Source organism: Chelonia mydas, chromosome 2 (genome assembly GCF_015237465.2).
Source record: "Chelonia mydas isolate rCheMyd1 chromosome 2, rCheMyd1.pri.v2, whole genome shotgun sequence".
NCBI classification, from domain to species: Eukaryota; Metazoa; Chordata; order Testudines; family Cheloniidae; genus Chelonia; species Chelonia mydas.
Window position 1 is genome coordinate 79,348,828 of NC_057850.1, and position 20,022 is coordinate 79,368,849.

At 43.4% G+C, this 20,022-nt stretch overlaps 1 protein-coding gene across 2 annotated transcripts in view; it reads left to right on the plus strand.

The window, feature by feature from the left end:
- Positions 1–372: 372 nt before the first annotated feature.
- Positions 373–20,022, plus strand: part of ANKRD29 (ankyrin repeat domain 29) — a 45,484-nt gene continuing 25,834 nt past the window's right edge. Inside the window, exons 1-3 of one of the 2 annotated variants that reach the window (XM_043539738.1) lie at positions 373–4,426; positions 15,356–15,466; positions 17,558–17,656. In XM_043539738.1, the coding sequence (XP_043395673.1) occupies positions 4,358–4,426; positions 15,356–15,466; positions 17,558–17,656 (279 nt within the window). In that variant the 5' untranslated portion in view covers positions 373–4,357. The remainder of the gene's footprint in view (positions 4,427–15,355; positions 15,467–17,557; positions 17,657–20,022) is intronic. The other variant, XM_027819376.3, reaches the window with a different exon arrangement.

The window sequence follows — 20,022 nt, forward strand, 5'->3', positions numbered from 1 at the left end:
CACATGCAAATGTGAGTGACTGCAAGTGCAAATGGTGCACTAACAGATTGAGTGGGCACACGCTCAAAGGGCCTTTGAAACTTTGGCCCTCTGTGTCTAGATTTTCAACAGTCACAAAGAAAGACTGGATCATAATATTCTCCATGTTTCTTTGCAGTTCAGCCAAGAGGAATTCTTTTGCTTTTTTCTCTATCAGTAAGCTAGTGTTTTGGCTGTTGAATGTCACTTGGCTGGCATAAGAGTCACAATAGATTGCATGAATACTGAGATTTTCCAGGGGTGGAGCAGGAAGTTTGTACAAATGACAATTTTTTCCTCATCAGTGAGCAAAGAAAACTGTGTAGTCATCAGCTGGATCAGAGTGAGGATGATTCTAGCTATGTGATTTACTTTATTCATTCAGTGCATTTTACATTTCAGATAGAACCAAAATGATCATCCATGTCTATACATCCATCTCTGATCAAGATTAAGGTTAGGCTGACAACAGGCCATACTTTAGAGGTGGAGAGGGAAGCATGGCTGGAGCATGAGGTTATAATATATCTGCCTTCATCTAGAATGCATGTAGTTTGTTTGATTATATGTACAGACTTACTTAATTTTGCCATAGGAAAAAAATTCTGCAGAAAATTCTGCAGTTGTAGACATGTAGCATAAGCTATTTGGATCTTACGGCAATATAATCTCCTCTCAATAAACACATGGAACTCCCATTAATGTGAATGCAAGTTACATGTGCATGTCAAAGGGAGAACAATATCCCTAAGGGCCTAGCATAAATTAACAAAAGCAAAGAAATTCAAAAACCTCCAATCTTAGTGCATGCTATTCTGTCTATCTTGGATCATACAGGTTTTCAAGGAGGTCTGCAACATCCAGACAAAATAGGGCATGTTATGGACAGTATTTCAGCATCAGTTTTAAAACTCCTCACTTCTATGGATTTAAAATTAAGCCCTTAGGTAAGAGTCTCATCTCCCCCTAATGAATGTGCATTTTTCACAGAAAAAGATAATGGAGTTACACACCCATGCATCCACAAAAGAAAGGAGATTATTACCATAATGTAGATTATTGCCTTTGGATTTCCTTTTTTGGAGTAGTATTTCTTCACAGTACGTTCCCAAATCTTCTGCCAGGTCTTTTGGAGCTGTACTAATTTGAATGGAAGTCTATGTCCAACACTAAACATCTTTTATGGGGATGACATCAGAAGCACTGAATTAAGATGAAGAATGGTAAAGCAGCTGGTTAAGATGTGATAACTGTTGATATTCTCAAGGCAGTTGGAGATCCTGCAGTAAGTGGCTTTCATGGATTACTATATGTTTACTGGAACCAAGCAAGGATACCAGATGACTGGAGAATCGGGTGATTGTGCCTCTTTGGAAGGCTAAGGCTGATGCAAATGATCCAAACACTTATCGCGGCATCATTCTCTTGAGGCAGCATTTCAATGTCCTTGAGAGTCCTTTGAAGGCAAGACTGACGTGCAAGGTCGTGGAAAATATAGTAGCAGAGCAACATGGCCTTAGGAAGGGAAGGACTACTATAGATGCAATATGTACAATGAGATAGAAGTTTGAAGGAATGATAAATGGAGGATGTAACTCCTGTGTTGCATTTATTGGTCTTGAGATAGCATATGACTTGGTTCCACAGAAGCTGGAGTTTGGAATATTGAAATAGATCGTAAGGGAAATGGAGACGATAGAGCTGTTATAGAGAGTCAAAAGCTAAGACAATAATATAAAATTTCGGAGAGTTTTGATGTGATGGTGGGATTGAGATAAGGCAGTGTTCCGAGTCTCCTTCACTTCAACCTAGTATGGAATTAATTAGTAGGACAACGAAGCCTGTAGAGAGAAAACTAATGTATGCTGACGACCTGACCCTTTTGGCTGACAGCAAAGAGGAATTGGTAAATATGGTATTAGAGCGGGCATCTGTGTTTGAAGACCATGGTTTGAAGGTAAACACAAAGAAAACTGAAGTTATGCAAGTAGGGAAGGTGGAAGAAGAGCTATTGATTGAAGTTTCAGGAGAGAAGCTGAAGCATAAGAAAGAATGTGTGTACTTGGGGCAAACAATTAGTGTCATCAGAGAGGGGTCTGGAAAATTGCAAAGAATGCAACATGCATGGGCGGCAGTGAAAAAGTGGCAGTGGTACTGTGGGACCGGCAATTAAGCAACAAACTGAAAGAAAAAGTGTATTGTGTTTGTGGATCTTACAGAGATGGAAGAAAAGAAGAAACAGGTAGCATGAGAATAGCTGGCAAGTGGAGGTGAGGTGGTATGCATGGAAGAAATTAGGGGGAAGATGAATTTGGGGCTCAGTGTTAGGCTGAGTAGGGCACATTTGAGATGTGCTGGACATGTGATAAGTATGTGTAGCCCAAGGTCCTGTCTGCTTCAACAGCTGCCTTGGGAACTACAAGTTGTGGACTACAAACTGTGGCATGTTGGGAGAGCTTCCTGGTTCCTGCCAGGAAGTCACCTCTGCCCCTCCGAGCAGGAAGTCTCTGCACTGACTGAAGCTGGGAGCAGGAGACAAGCAGTAGAAAAGAGGCTGAAGTGTAATCCTCTTCTGTGGTTTTTTTTTTTTTTTACAGAATAAAACCTTGTTCCTGGTGGTTTGTCTGAGTGGATCTGGTCTGAAGTGAACACACACAACGCAGACCACACAGAGACTCTTCAGGTCCAGCTTCCCAAAGTTGTGTAAAAAGTCACAAGGCAGACTTTCCCTATGTTAAACATCTTTATATTGGGCCAATGAACAGGAGAGGGGCTACAAATGGAAGAACCACCAGTAAAGAAAGCATGGGAGGAAGAGGGTGACAAGAAAGGATGTGCAAGACTGAGCATACAATGGAAAGACTCTGTCAAAAGAAGTTTGACGAGAAAAGGACTGGAACTCCGAGACCCACAAATGCATGCCATGGACTGGAAGGAGTAGCAAAGAATTGTGGGCATGTAGATGGGAAAAGAAGTCAAGAAGTGAAGTTTCGTGGGGGTGACATCAGTGTATCTATAAAGGCTTGTCTACACTCAGATTTTGTACCACTTTAACTATATCTGTTTGAAACCACTATGAAGTCACATGGTAGACCCCTTAGTATGGATGTGGTCATACCTGTATAAAGGTGCTTATGTAGCTTATTCCTGTAAATATAGGGGAGCAACCTATAGTGAAATAAGGCACCTTTGTACCACAGTGAGTGCATTCATATTAGGGAGTTGTGCTGATTTAACTATTTTGGTTTAAAAAAAAAAATCACAACCCTAACTGAAAAAGTTAAATTGGTGTAAAAACTGTGTGTGGACTAGGCCTAAGGGTTAGAACAAAACAAAAATGATAGTATAAAAATAGTGTCTTGTTTTATCTTTGATCATATTGCTCATCTACTTGATATCAAAACTCCACCTTTGGAAGGAGGGTGTAGTTTGGTGCAATATGCTTGCATTTTCATGGGTTTGGGTTTGTACAATGCATATGTCTGTCTGCATTTGGTTAGTGTATATCAATATTGCCTGATCAAGCATACATTTATATTTGGGAAGTGTATATCATTAAACATCCAACTTTATAGGCTGCAGGCGTGTGCACGCATTTGAAAACTGTATTATCTGCATGCGTGTGATGCATCTGTACATTTGTGTGTTCACTGGGAAGTATGAAGTGTGGGAGTCGAGGAGGCATCTATCTGTGTGTACTTCGGAAAGCGTCCATCGTTGGGCACACAGGCTTGCATGATGCACCGGTGTATGTATGCCTTGGGTCCACAAGCCTGCACTGTTCTCTGCTGTGACGCGGGTAGACGGCATATATGTGTCTGGATTCCCGAGCGAGTGGACGGTGCAGCGTGTAGCAGCTCTCCGCGAGCAGCTGCGATCTCTGGGGCGCGATGCAGCCTGCAGCCCCTGCAGACGCTGTGCTCCGGTCACTCTGCAAAGCGAGTCTATGATCGCCACCCTGCCAAGTGGGCGAAGGGCTAGAAAGTGCGAGATCGGACAGCCGGCTCTGCTCGTCCCCCGGGCTAGCTCGGAATGAGCTGCTGCGGTGATGTGCAAGATGTCTTTCAAGGTACGCTTTGCTCACTGCACTGCCGCGCTGGGGAGATCCCATCCCGCCCTCCTCCTGCTGCCGCTGCCATGTCCCGTTAGCTCTGCAGATGCTGTGGCTTTAGCAGGCCTGGCTGATCGGCTGTAGTCTGAATCTGCCTCTGCTTCTCTGTATACGGCCTCGGCTCTTGTTTCCCTCTGCCATGGATATATTTCCTCCCCAAGACCTTCCCTCTGCAGCCGATGGTCCTGGTGGGTAATAGGCACAGCTGCAATTGTTGTATTTCATAATATGTTGATCTTCCTGTATACGAAGCAGGGAGGAGCGGGGTGGTTAAAGTCTAAATCTGTGTGGACTTTGGTGAGTCACTGTGAGGTTAAGTTTAGTATGGGATAACTCTTGAACATAATGGGGTAGTACTGGGGTGTGGTGGTGAACAGCTGTACTTAATACAGAGCACAAAAGAGGGGGCATAATGCAGGAACTAACTTTAGATTTTTTCACCTACAAATCTATAAGCTATTAGGTCTGTTTTACATTATATCTCTTTACTTGTTTTATACTTTGTCACAAAAGCCTGTCTCTTTGTGAAACTCTCCATAGTGTTTGTTTAAAGAAAAAGCAGGATTGTTTGACCTCAAGGGAAACAAGAAGTAACTCTGTAGGTTTATGGGGTACATAAATCTTATTATTTTAGGTGTTAATGGAACTAACATTTTATCTAAAAATTAAATGTATTAGCTCTATAGTTTATACATAAATATTAAGTTAAGTTAGTCTGTACATTTGCTTTAGGACAGTCAGAATATACACATATGTATATTGTGTGTTTATTATTTGTAATCTTAAAACCCTTACCTGTCATCTGCAAAAAGAAAAGGAGTACTTGTGGCACCTTAGAGACTAACCAATTTATTTGAGCATAAACTTTCGTGAGCTACAGCTCACTTCATCGGATGCATTGAATTTTAAAACAGATAATTTTAAAAACTGAATTTACTTTTTCCCATTTGTTTGCCATTTGTTTACAATCTGCATTCCACTCAGTTAGTGAAATTAGACTGGTTAGTCTCATTTTCTGTTTCTAGTCAGTTTTGCTTTTGTGAACAATGTTAAAACAATGATGTTTTAATTGAGTTTCCATATCCCAGTGGAAAGTTTATATTTAAAAACCTGAGTAGACCTTGTTCAGGGTCATCCCAGTGGAAACATGCATGAGGAAGGATCGCAAGATCTGTCCCTTGTACCTGATCTCATAAAAGAGAACCCTAGATCCAAAAAGAAGATTAATAAGACCAATAAGAAAGGAGGAAAGCAAGAAGCAATTTATAGATAACACTGGAGAACATTTACTCTGGAGATATAGCTCCTGGCTAATTGTGCAATTTTCATATTATTTACCTACTCTTCACCTATTGATTGCCATCTCAGTACCAAGCCTTTGCATTGCTTTGATTGATTGTCATCATTTCCCCTCTTTCCTGTAAATTCCTTTCTTTGCTCCATTGTCTCCTACAGCACCTGCCCTTTCTTCTGTATTGCCTTTCTGCAGCTCCACTGTATTATTTTAATTGTGGTAGTGCCTGACATGTGCGGGGTTCCAAACAGTTCCTACCCTGAAGAGCATACCCTTTCTTACAATGCTCTTCACTCTTATTCTCACCCTTGAATAGTCCATGGTCATGTCCCTTCAGCCTTCTGTTGTCCTCAAAACCCTTCCTCTTACCTCCCTCTACTCTGTTTCCATTATTCTTCTTATCCTTCTGCTAACTTATCTCCTCCTTTCCGGCCTCACAGATATTCATCTCATTTCCCTCTTTCTCTATCTCTCATTCTCCTGGATGCTGGTAACAGCTGTTCGACATAATTACAGCCCTATATACCTACATTCTCCTATCTCAGCCAGTCCTACCTCCTGCCCTACCCCTCAAGCTTTGCTCCTCTAACTTTGTTTCTGACAGCTGCCTCTCTCATGCCCTACTTCCCTTTTCCTGCCCCCTCAGGGATTTTTACTCTTATCTAACTCTCTGCCTGACTAATATAACTCTTGCAAATTCCATCTCCCCACCCTCACCCTTCCCTGGCTATGTCTGTGGCTGCCCTGTTTTATGGTGTTCTCTCCTTCTCCCACTTCCCTGCCCAGAAGGCTGCAGTGCATCCTCTCTCCCTTGGCTGTTATCTGTCTCCCTCCTCTTCCTCTTCCGTCTCCACCTATGAATTACACGTGATTTTGATTTTCTTGTCCATATAATATTTTGTATGACTGTCATCATTTCTCCTAGCAGCTCCTCTGCACTTTTGTGTGCTTAAGTCCTCTTCTGCATCTCCGCCTACCCCCCTCCTCTCTTCTTGGATATTATACATGTATTTAGGGGCCATATTGACAGTATCCGACAAAGTCCTCAACTCCCTTCTTCACACTCCCACCTTTCATTGTATCCTCTTTGTTCCAAGTCTCCAGCTCTACTTCTTGAATCCCTCAGCCAAACCCCCTAACTTCTAGTGGGCCTGATTCAGAGGCAATCGAAGGAAAAGGGAGATTTTCCATTGACTACTTTGAGCACTGAATCAGGCCCAGTCTGGTTAGATCCCTTTCTTATCTTGTCCTTCTCTCTTATCTTCAACCGCTCTCTGTCCTCTGGCTCTTTCTCTCCATCTTCAAGAACACTGTTGTTTCCATAACTAAGAAACACACCCTCTCTGTTCAGGTGTCACCCCATCTGTCTCCTCTCAGGACAAACAGCATGTCAGAGATAGAGCAAGGAATTGAACCTGGGAGTTATAGAATGTAGAAAGTATTATTTTTCTTCTAGCTACCACTAAGCTGATCCATAAAATTACATTTATTTTACTTTTTTCCTTCACTGCCATCCATAGATGGATTGTCTGATCTAGAAAATATCCACGTGTTTTCTCTTCAGCATTTTTGAAGAGGTGCTTATGATGGGTGCCAGTTTAAAATGTATACAGTACCCCATATCGCCTTTAAAGTTTACTGAAAGTTTATGCGATCCAAAATATCAGCACAGCCATAGTTTAGAATAATGCTTAAAACATCTTGATGAAGTAAAGGAGATCAAATCATATCCTGGTGCTAGAACAAATGGCATATTGAAATAAATAAATCATATTTGCACCAAAGCTACCAGCTGATAACTTTTCCATTATTATATTCTGTGTCACAATTGTCAATGTTAGGGATTAGTTATATACTTTAAAGATTCTTTTTTTCTAGGGTTTAACTAACTTTATAAATATGTCACAGTTCTATCTAACAGTTTTATCTATCCCTTGTAAGTTAGTAGTACTAAAAAGAATAAAACCAATTGTTCAAGTCAGATATTTTTTGTACTGCACCTAGCACAATGGAGTCCAAATCCTTGACTGGGGCTCCTAGGTGCTGTGGTCATACAAATAAATAATAAAGATAGGACTGAGTCAGGAACTGAGCAATAATGATCGAGGCTTGTGGCATTTCTTGGAGATTAAAGATCAGTGGGGAGGAGTTCATTGCTCAAGGATCATTAAATCCAGCTGGTCAATAATCCCAAAATAAAGCCCTGCTCTAAAATTATTATTGCCCTACAATCTGAAAATGAAAATAAAAAACATAGATGTATAGATCTTTGTTTTTAACTTGGTGGTGTAATTCCAGTTGGTAGGTACAGGGCATTTTTGTAGGATTAATGTCCTGTTCACTGGCCAGGTTGCTTGAATCATCTCTGTACATTCCATTCAACTTAGAACATAAAATAGCAAATGTTTTTTCTCATCTGACTGTTACATGCTTGATGCTCTAGGTCAGTGGTCCCCAAACTTTTTACCTCGTGCCCCCCCCCCTTACTCCTGTCTGCACCCCTTTCCCCCTCCCCCCAATCAGGTTGGGAGTTGGGGCTCGGAACAAGGCCACGGTTGGGGCTGAGGCTGGAATTGCAGCCGAGCTGGGAGCCGGAGGCAGAGACTGGGGCCACAAATGGGGCAGGTCTTTGGCTGGGAGCGGGGCCACAGCCGGGCTTGGGAGAAGAGCCATGGCCGAGCCATGACTGGGGGCATGTCTGGGAGCGGTGCCAGGAGCTGGGGCCGGAGCAGAGCTGGGGGCAGAGCGGGGCTGGATGGTGCTCCCTCCCCGCCTCCTCTAGGGGCTGGTCTGGGCCCCGCCTTGCCCACCAAACATTCCTCCACACCCCCTTAGAGGGCCGCACACCACAGTTTGGGGACCACTGCATACTTAGCTTTTGCAAGGAATGTCTGGCTATATACAGCATGAGGAGAGGAAAGTGCATTGCTAGCATGGCAGCTCCAACCTGAGGCCGGGAAGCAGTGCTTTGAAAGGCCAGATTCATGTCCTTGGTACACATGACAATGCTGCCATGGCTTGGATCTGATCCAGAAGGTATGGGGAAGCTTTTGCTGGAGGGTTAGTGCAGGATTTATTCCCTAGCAGGGCAGGGGAAACAGTTCACAGGCAGAAGGAATGAGGAATTTCATGAACCACAAGATTAAAGGCTCTGGGTTTGATTCTTCTCTCACACTGGTTTTATGCTGGCACAACTCCTTTGATTTTATTGGAGTTATTTCTGACTTACATCAGTGTAACTGAACAGAGAGTTAGGCTCTCTGACTCCTTCTGCTTAGTCCCTGAATCCTGATTCCAGATCCTAGCTAATCCATAAAGGCCCTTCTGTAGAAGTCAGACACAGCAGTATGGAGTCAGACAGCCATTATGAGTGGTGAGAAAACTGTGGCAGGTGAAAGAGTCTTTCCTACAAGCAGCAAACATTGCAAGCCCCAAAAGACTTTCAAAACATTTAGGGTCAGAGTGAAATGATAAAACTAATCCAAGGAGCATTGTCCATCAACACTGAACTCCCTTCCAGAGGAGCTGAGAATAACTACAAACCTCATCACCTTCAGGACAAAATGTCAGATCCCACCTTTTGCAATAAGTTTTCCAAAAACATCATAGCAACAACAATGTTCTTAAAAAAAAAAAAAAAAAAAACACACCACTAACTAACTAGACCATTGGTTCCCAAACTGGGGGATGCGCCCCCCTGGGGGGGCGTGAAGAAATTCCAAGAGGGGCACGAGGCTGCCTGGCCCTTGAGCTTCCGGCGTGGGCAGCACAACTTGCCTGGTAAGGGGGCAGGGAGCAGGGGGAGGAGGGATTGGATAAGGGGCAGGAGGTCCCAGGGGGCAGTCAGGGGACAGGGAGCAGTTGGATGGGGCGGAGGTTCTTGGGGGGGGCGGGGGCGGTCAGGAGACAGGGAGCAGGGGGGGTTGAATAGGGGGTGGAGTCCTGGGGGCTCCAAGGATCGGAGGGATTGGACGATGGTAAAGGAGGGGTGGGGGCCGTGAGGGTTTCTTGAAAATTAAAAAGGGGGCGTGATGTCGAAAAGTTTGGGAACCACTGAACTGGACATCTTCTTCTGTTTAGTAGGTAGGAGAGAAACGGGCAAGATGGGTCAACTGTGTAGGTCACCTGGCTGGATTTATGTAAAATTGTCCAACGGCACGAGTGCGGTAAGAATAGATACACCATCACTCTTCACCAATGGCTAGCAGGGCAGGCTGAGACGGTTAGTAGTTTTGGGCCAGACTCTGATTCCAGCTGGTGTCAATCTGGAGTTAGTCGATTGTAACAGATCAGAAAATCTAGCCTATTGTGCAAATTTCCATGCTCTTTCCCTGCCTCCTGCCATCCATCTCTTGGTATGTAAAAGTTCAAACCACTTTATGAAGTGTCTTGTGATTTATGAAATGGTTGAAACTTCTCATGCAGTTACCAATTATCCTAATTGCTAATAGCTATAAAAATAGCTATGTCAGAAGGTAGCTGGCCCTCTGAGATCTTTTCTTAAACACTTCAGCCATCAAAACAACAATGTTAAGACAACATAATAGAAACATTAAAAAAAAGTAAAAAAAAAAAAAGAGACCATACTAGTGCAAGACAGCACAACCCTTCTCTTCCTTCCAGCGTCAGGTATTCTCTTGAGAGGAGAGCCTCAACACTGAAGACTTGCCCCGTTCACCAAATACATTTGGAGTCTAAAGTCCAATCTAAGCAGAAGTCAGCCATGACCAGTTGTTATTGCTTAATTCCATAATAGGTGCTGCATTCCTCCATAGAGAATCCATTACATATGCTGAAAATTCTACTTCTGGTGTCCTTCCAAAATGTGGACACAAACACAGCTCCTTGATACACAGAAATGCGTTCCTCCATGGAAAACAAAAAACAGAGAAAAAGGAAAACAATCATTCTACATCAATAGCAAAATCCTCACAGTCATTACGTAATACTGACATACTAATTAATCAACCATACTCTTGGCCCAACATAATTTCCTCCGCCCTATACAATAATCTTTCCAATTCCCACCATATCATGAGCTAAAACACATTTCAGCATCCTCTTACTCCTTCACAATTTTGTCCTGAACTTACTCCTGACGGCCTCTGGGCCTATGCACTGGGCTCCTCCCCCACCTTCAGAGGAGAGAGGCCCAATCCAAACTCAATCCATGTTAACCTTGGATGTGCCTCCATCACTTCCTCTCCTTCGCCAGCGCTCTCCCATCCCTCTGTACTGATGTCTGCTGTTGTTGCTCTTCTCCCCCAAATAACTTGGCATAATAAACCTGGATCACATCCAGCATCTCCTCTGGGTCTATCTGGTATACCTCCTTTCTATGTTCCTCAGTCCCAACATGTCCCAAGCTGCCTTCCTCTCCTTTCTGTAGGCAAAAATCTGGTGCCAGTTGGTCTTCACTCTTCCAGCATTATTTTCCCTTTAATTTATTCTTAACCCTGACATGAAGGCTCCTGATATTCTTCTCCCCATTCTTTAGATTATCACTCTTACCCTGACTTTGGACTCCCCTTGCTAGTATTGTTGTTTCCTGCATTAACCAATCCTCAATCAATTTAGAAGAAACTGTATTGTTTCTAAAAAAGAACTGTTACTTTCTTTATGTCTGCAGCTGTTAAAGAAACAGCCACCACACACTGCCAGTGCCCTTTACCTCGTACCGTCCCATAGTGCTTCTAAACACTCTCCATCAGAGAGTTGTTACGAAAGCAGAGGTCAGCGTCCCTCGACCTTGGCAGCTGAATAGCCATTAGGAGGTCCAAAGGCACAAACCCAATGGCTTTCAGTATAAGTTTCTGTATTAAGAGATCTCTTTCTGGCATTGGTGTTGTTAGGGAAATGTATAGAAAATGGACCATATGCATCCATGCCTAGCTTCAATTAGTTGTCCCTGTACCCATACTTCCCTTCCCCCATCCCCATACTCTTACACTCGGCCTCCTGCCCTAACTGTTGGACACCATCCCTTCCTCTCAGTCGCTTCAAGGTCTCTGCAAAAGATAACACCAACCACACAGCACCTCACTTAGTAGTGGCAAACGCAGCATCTGATTGCAACCCTTAGCTGTCATTGTCCTTTTCTCTGAGAAGACCCATGCAGTTTCTTGCTCTGCTGCTGCTGCGTTCATACCACACCGACCTTTGCAGCTGTCCTACCGTCCCAGAGAGCCCGAGCAGTAGAATTGCCTGAGTTAGCCCTGTCTTCCTGAGTCCTCGATATTTTAGTAATCCTCCCCTTTTGCTTGGGAGACTCTTGTTCCCTAGTCAGGCAGATTATCCTGTTTGTCCAGTTGATCCGCCTTCTCCAATCCCACTCCTTCCTTGTCCTCCTCTTCAAAATCCACTCTGGTTCGTTCCAACCCGCTCACTTTCCTCTGCTCTATGTCCACATCCCCATCTCTCCTCAGTGCAGCTCTCAATCCAAGCGCCGTATGAGCAGCGACTGCCTTCACCACCAGCTCCATACTAGGCTTTCCTCTAGGCACTAGTGACTCATCAGGCACCTGGGATGCTGCTCACTGCACCCCAGGCCTCTGTTGTTCCTCTGGCACTGCGAACATCATCCACATCAGCTGTTACTGCCAGTTCTCGTGACTCACTCTCCACCACCAGGTATGAGAGGGTGTGCCCAGCTTGTGTACCCTATCCTCCCTCCACATTCCCTGCTCCGCCTGGTTCCATTGGTCTTCCTGCTCCACTATGGAATTTGCTACAGCTACCATGCTCAGTGAAGCCCGCCCAGATCCTGTGGTTGTTACTGCTGTACAGCTCTTTGCCTTCTCCAGGGTCTTTTCCCCCAACCTCTCCAAACTATTGGCCCTTCTGAATCCCAACATCCTCCTCTGTCGTCTAACCTGCTCACTGCTCTCAGAAGTCTTCTGGTTTACTAGTTGTAAGAACTTCTTCTGGTAGGGTGGGCTCCCCAGAGAAGCCCTTCTCCCCACCCACAGACTCAAGAGACAGGCCCCTTCTCTCCTGGCTCAGTCCTCCTGGACTTTCCCAAACTGCTCTCCATACCCTTCTCTTTGTGCCCTTGCACTACTACAGCCCCTCCCAAAACCTTCTTCTGTCCTTTCCCCTTCTTCATCCTCCTTTTTCTTTTCCTTCCCATCCCTTGAATGAGAGCCTTCCAGAAGAGAACCCTGCAAAGCCCCTGGGTCTCAACCCTAGAGCTGCAGAGCCTCCAGACTCAACAGCCATCTTGCTCACATCCATAGCTGACCCTCTGAAGGGGTCAAAGGCTCGGCCTACCTCTGACAGATTCCACAAGGGGGAAATGAGGCAACTCAGGTTCTCCTGGGAATAGTTAACTCACAGAGTAATATGGATGCAGTGTAGTTGTAGCTGTGTTGATCCCAGGTGGGTGAGGTAATATCTTTTATTGGATCAACTTCTGTTGATGAGAGAGACAAGCTGAAGAAGGGCCCTGTGTGGCTTAAAAGGTTGTCTGTCTCACCAAGGAAGTTGGTCCAATAAAAGAAATTACCTCACCCACCTTATCTCACTGAGAAATTTAGAGGCAATTAATTAGACAAAGAAGTACTTGAGCATGCTAAAAGGCTAAGGACCTCAGTTAGAGGGAGATTCCTGAGGAGCGGAGTTTCCAGGGAGCCTGAACCAAGCAAAAACTGTGTCCTAGGGTAGAGAGCCTGAATTAGGTGGAAGCCATGCTTGCAGGGCAGGGAGATTGAGCTAGACAGAATCTATGCTCCTGAGCAAGGGAGCCTGAGCCGAACAGAAGCTGTGTTCCTAGGGAAAGAAGCCTGGATAAGCAGAAGGCAAACTCCTAGAGCAAAGAGCCTAAAGTGGGAGCCTGGAAGGAATGCTTTTGGAGAGGGGAGAACCCTAGTGGGAGAATGACAGCAGGCACACAGCCCAGCCAACCCCATTAGTATTTGGAGTGGTCCTTGGAGCCTCTGGGGAAGTGCTCTCTAATACCCAAAGCTGGTTTGGACTTGTTTATACTCTGGGTGGAGGGAAATCAAGACAGGATTCACCTGCAGTGCTGCACCCAATCATAAGGTGATTGCCAGGGTGACTTTCCACTCCTTTACAAGCTAGTGCTAAACTAATTAAGTACACTGAGTGTGACAGATCCAGGACACACATACTAGCGAGCTTATGTCTGCAGGATTTTGTGAGGGAAAGAAAACTGCATCGGAGCTCTGATGTGTTTTTCTGTTTAAATATCCTCCTATGTGGCACTGAGCACTCTCAGCAGCACTAGTGTGCCATCGCTTTGCTCAAACGTCTTTGCTGCCTTCTGCATGGGCCAGGAATTAATGGGTTGTCTGTACCCTCTCTCCCCTACTGTCCGCATGCAAGGCAGTGATAATTCGGCCCTTGACGTGGGGTGTCATTGAGATACTGGCTGTGTTCCTAGAATTGAGACCCAGGGAGATCATTACTGTAAAGTGATGTCTGTCTATACTTTAACTGTTCAACTGTACTATCTATATCGTGTAGCATCCCTATTTTGCTATTCTGTCTGCCCAGGACGTTGCTGTACATGTCTAATAAATGCTATTATAGCCCTCTGAGGGCATCGTATTTAAGGGGCATCATCTCAAAGACATATCACACGCAAGAGAATCTGTGTCTGAGGTGCACATCTGTCAGGCCCCACTAGCTGATTAGAGAAGAGAGTGTTTGAAATATAGATTGTCTTCAAGACAAATTGGGGGATTTTGTCTGAGCCAGGTGTCCTTGTGAGACTCAGACCGAGTACATGCTGCCTGAATATGATCTTGAAGCATTGGTAGGAGGGGTTTGTATATGAAAATTAGCTTTTTCAAATTTTAAAATCATCTAGTGTGAAGAAAGACTCATTCTGATTCTAAGTATCAATTTTGTAAGGTCTCAAATTCAGCTTACAGCCCTGTAAGCATCCATGACTTCAATACACACAACTGGGATTTTTTAAGTTAATTTGTTTTTAAGTGAAATGTTAATGTTAAAGATGACAACTGATAAAAGCTCTGCGACACAAACCCTCTCCCCACTGATGTTTAACCATGCTTGGAAAGGGTTGCTCAGTTTGTACTTTAATGAATGCCCCAGACACAGACCACTGAAATGTGGGATATGCTAATATGACGTATTTCAATATATTGTCATCATGTTTCCTGCATTGCTTCTCTTTGACTCTGATATCACTTCCTCTCTTCTTTGTCTTGTCCCCTCTCTTTGTCCCCCTCCTTTTACTTTCCCTTTTCCATCCCTTTTTATCCACTGTAGTTTCTCCTTGCTCTTTTCCCTTTCCTGTGTCTTTGCTGTTTCACCTTTCTAGCTATTATCTCCTCTCTTGTGGAATGGTAGCATTTCTTGTGCAGCTCCCATACTGCTAAGTTTGCTCTTCTCCACACCCCATGTCCTGCGCACAGTTGACAGCAGAGTGCTAATTAAGGGGAGCAGACAACCCAGTAGTATGGAAGATGCGTGACCAGCATGTTTCACGTCTTGGGACTTAGAGCTAGCAGGGAAGGAGGTGGTCAGGAAACTGGCTGAAAACCAGGAAGTCCCACAATGGGACATTTGAGATGTGTGGTTGAGACTTCATGATGATCCAGTCTTTGACTTCTCTGCTGCAACTGGCAATATGGGTACCAATTGTCACTGTTTGTCACACTTAGTTGTGTTGTGGACTCCTTTTCACTGGGAACTGGACTACGATCACCAACTCACATTACCTAGGCCACCAAGAGTCAACCGAGTATAATGACTTTCAGTCAGTACTGACATGGGACAGATTGGAAACAAGATAGGGCAGCTTATAGAGGCCAAGGTTTCTAACAAAGCAAATTAACCCTCTTGCCCCAACCTGGTTATAAAAGAATGACACATTGGTTTGAACTGAGAGCATGTGATATTTGTACTTGTTCTGGAACAGATTTCAATCCTTTTTGTCTTAACAGAGGGAAACACCGCTCGCAAATGCTGCATTCTGGGCTGCAAGGAAAGGAAACCTGGCTCTTCTTCAGCTGTTGTTGAACAGTGGGCGAGTAGATGTGGATTGCAGAGACAGCGTAAGCCCACTATACGTGCACACCAAGAACATATGCTTTACATCACTTTACACAGCCCTCTATGGCATTAGTGATTTTACTACAATCATTTGAGTGTCTTATGTTGCTTAAGCAAGATTTAAAACCTTTAGCAGCTATGAAAGCAAGTTTCAAAGCTGAGTTGTAACAACGTGATGAATTATATCAATCGCCGGTTTTGGATGCGGTTAAGAAATTTGTGAACATCCAAAAACCTATCTGTTAATTATTTCTTTGTTGCACTGGCTTTGCACTAGTGTAAATAATTCATGAGGTGCAGAGCAATGCAGAATCAGGCTTAATAAGATTTCTTAGTGAAGATAAGCCCAGATACCCTGCAAATATGTATGTGATTCTTTTCTCTATGGATGGTCATAACTTTTATTTCAGAGTAGCAGCCGTGTTAGTCTGTATCCGCAAAAAGAAAAGGAGGACTTGTGGCACCTTAGAGACTAACAAATTTGAGCATAAGTTTTCGTGAGCTACAGCTCACTTCATCGGATGCATTGGCATCAGTGGGCATTAGATATGAAATTAGAAATGGGCTGAAATCACAAATGCCCTGTGTCCTGTTGCTTCTGCATAGCATATACATACAAGGAGTGGGCTGTACTTGGATTTCCAAAAAGGCAGAGAAAAACAAGGTTAAGAGATTACCTGAAATAGAACAAGTACTTTGTGCTTAGTTAAAAATGTGAGCTGTTGAGAGACACTGCCACATTGGATGATTTTAGTGCCACACTGGTCTATAACACAAACCTAGCCAACTTCGCTTGCCTTGAAAATAGCTTGGGGGAGATTTTAGCACAAAAGGGAGTTGGGGAGTTAACTCCCCTTGACCTTGAAAGATGGACCTTACTGCCCTTTTGCCTTTCAGAATCTCCCATGTTGTATTCTAGGGATCAGTCCTGTGTGTGTTTTTTCCCCAAGTAGAATTTTGCACGTGGAAGGATGGTGAGATCAGGGTGAGAGTCAAACTGGAAACAGATGGAATGTGAAGAAATCAGAACAATTACTGGTTAATTAATTTTTATCAAATTGGTGCTTAATTTTGATCCAGGTTTATGCAAAACACTGAGAATCTGGCTTGCTAACTCAATTAGGCCTTTGTTTACTATAACAGAACTACAAGTTTTCTAGACTAAAATATTTTAATGTGATGTAGGGTACATGCTCTTTCACTAGTAATGTCTCACATTTGCAAGCATGATCAGTACATACATTTTTCAGAAGGGGGGTGAATTTCATCCCTATGCAAATGGCCTCTGCACAACACGTACACCACTCTTCTATTCCAGAAGGCTTAAATTGAATTTAACTAGTGCATTGAGCTTGTGTGGGTGTCCTTTGCACAGGGTTGAATTCTACCCACAAAGTAGATTTCTGGATATGGAAGTATATTTGATATAATTTCAAACACTACAGCATTTAAGACAGTGTGATCTGGTGGTTAATGCAGGAATTAGGCATCCGGACAACTTGGGTTCTATTCCTGACTTTGTCTCTGACCTCACTGTGTGACATTGGGCAATACCATTCAGTTCTGTGTGTCAATTTCCTCCCCTATGAAGTAGGGTAATGATGCTAATCTATCTTTGCAAAGCTCTTTGAGATTCCCTGACAAAAAATTGTATTTTAGTGAAAGGTATTATTGATTATTATTTATTAATAGGGGCCATAACACGAGATCATTGCATAGTAATTATATCCTACTTGGGCTCCACTGTTAAGCTCTGATCATGCAATGGGCTCTGTGCAGAGGGAAGCTTGTTGTAGGATTGGGCTTAGCACTGAAGGCAAGTGTGTGAATGTTTGTTGCTGTAACTACTTTTATTTATTTGATTCTTCACTTGTCAAAGGATTTTAAATGGCAAATGTTTAACTTTTTTTTAAAGGTAATTTGTTGCCCCACAATTATATAAAGGGGAGAACAGTTTTTGTTCTCTGGGGAAATTATAATCAGTTATCATAAGTATCCCCCCAGTTATACTGAGAAGTTGTTTGTTTTAGACAGGCTGATTTATTATTAGAGGTAATAGTCTAACGTACTGATTTGTTTTTCCTTATGCCCAGCTTGGCACAACAGCTCTGATGGTAGCTTCTCACTATGGCCACATAGAATGTGTGCGGGAATTGGTGTTACAAGGAGCAGATATCAATCTGCAGAGAGAGGTAAGAAACGTTCTGCATTTAAAAAAAAGAGATTGTAAAAGCAACCATTACTGACTGGAATGGTAGAAACCATAGAGGAGTATTACCAATTGCTTATCTGTTTGTTGCTATGCAGTATACGTACAAACAATATCTATTCGGTAGGTTCTCCTGAGAATACATAGGATTTCAGAATTTTAAATTGAAAAATGAGGTGCAGGATCTACTTCTATAAATAATCCATCAAGAGTTTCTAGTGCACCCAGTTTGTATGGGCCACTTTCATCCCTACTGCAACCCCATTGATGCCAAGCATGCATTGACCATTCTATTCATTGTTGCAGTAACATGCAGATTTCAGAAAGTGATTAATAAGGAGAGGTCGCCTACCATTAAATTAAAAAGAGACTAGCCATAACAATGGAGTTGGCAGAGTTACCCCAGGAATTATTCTGGCCCAGTGTGCTTTGTAATATGTTCATCTCAGTTGGCAGCAATAGACTTTATCACACATCTAAATCACACCTTACTTTTTGAGGACAGGACACAGTTGCCTCCAGTTTTTTGTAGAACATTCATTTAACTTTAAGTCAGGGTTGGCGTTTGTGAACGTCCCATCAGTAGCAGCATCTATAGTCATTCTGATTTGTAGGATGTCTAGACATACAACAAAATTGCTCTGTTGGCTAAGGGTCCTGAGAGAGAATAGTAATTTAACAAGAGTTTGCAGTAATGTTGGCTGACTGCTGAATAAAGTGATAGCTCAAAAGAATGGCACCATTCTCTGCACTGTAATGATAAGTGTATACATTTCTAACCGCTCTTGGTTACCTGGAACTAAGACATAAATCCCCTGCTGACATCTGGAAATTATTGCCTCAACGAATGTAATAGTTGATATCATCAGTTTTCTGGAATTGATTTAACCAGTATAAAATTGCTCTAATAGTGATTACAGGTAGCCTTTCAATAAGGCCCCAATCCAGCAAAGCACTTAAGCGCAAGCTGCTGCAAAAGTAACACCAAAAGGACAGGAACGATCTGAACAACAAGCTTTTTTGAACTCATTTTTGTACATCACTTTGGATATGTTAACTGGGCAAGGCAGCGAATAAAGAAACAGAAAGGAACAGAACCCCTCATAGGGCAAAATTCACCCTTGTGCAGAGGGTTCCTATGATGACAGGAATACAGGAGACCCTAGCTGAAGTTTAAAGCCTGCATTAAAGACTTAGACCCTTATCTTGCAAATAGATCCACATACTCAGACTTGTACTCTTGCAATCCTATTGGAGTCAGTGGGACACTGCATAGGAGGAAGGGTCCATATATGTGGATCTGTTTTGCAAGACTGGACCCTTGAATGGTACATAGAGCCACGTAAATGCTTTCTGCACTGGTGTGAATTTCCACATGTAGCTCCCTTTTTTCTGCCTCTCCAGATGAGATAAGAAAGCCACAAGCAAGGAAGGCAAGAGTTTCTGGGGATAATGATGCTAACCTTCCTTTGTAAAGTGCTTTTGAGATCTACTGATGAAAAGTGCCATATAAGTGTGATATACCAGGGTACAATCCAGACTAATGAGCTGCTGTGTCACCCCTGCTCTTCAGCCCTGGGTGCCTTACAATGCTTTGCTGAAGTAGCTCCCACCTGGATTGCTCACAAACAGCCTTCCAGCGTGCAAGCCACACCCTGTGTGTAACTGCAGTCTGCCAGCCACATTTGGATTACACTCTGCCTCTCACCAGCCTTGGTTGGGTGATCCCAACACACCCCCAGATTTCCCCCCCAGACTTGTATATTCTGTACCACCCAGCCCCCTCCTGGACAGTAAAAAATATTTTAAGTCCATTATTCCTTTAAGGGAACAATATGCCAGATTATGAATAGTTATTCAGACACTTCAATTCTAATATATTGGATTAGATAAAAGTGTAAAACAAGTTTATCAGGAGAGAGATTTTAAGTGAGTGCAAGTAATGAGGAATGAATGTCAGAAATGGTTACAGAAAAATAAAGATAAGACATTCACTAATATCTAACTTAAACTATATCAGATTCAAGCAAAGTTTCTCATGCATGCTTTCAGCAGTAGCAGTCTTACTGACCAAATCCTGTAGGTCAGGATCCCTCCCCCAGAGCATTTCCAGCTGGAAGCAAGGCAACAGACACTGTGTGGAAGGGGACTCCATGCTGTTCCTTTGCTAAAAATGTAGACCCCCCCCCCCGCCTTTTTTTTTCTCCCCCTGACCTCTTTCCTGCCAAAAAGTGGCCACTTAGCAGGTAATGGTCCATCAGCATTGTTTACACCTGGCTGAGACAGCAGTTTACCCATTGTCTCTGAGAAACTGGTGTGGCCGCTCCCCAGACTTCTCTGGAATGCATA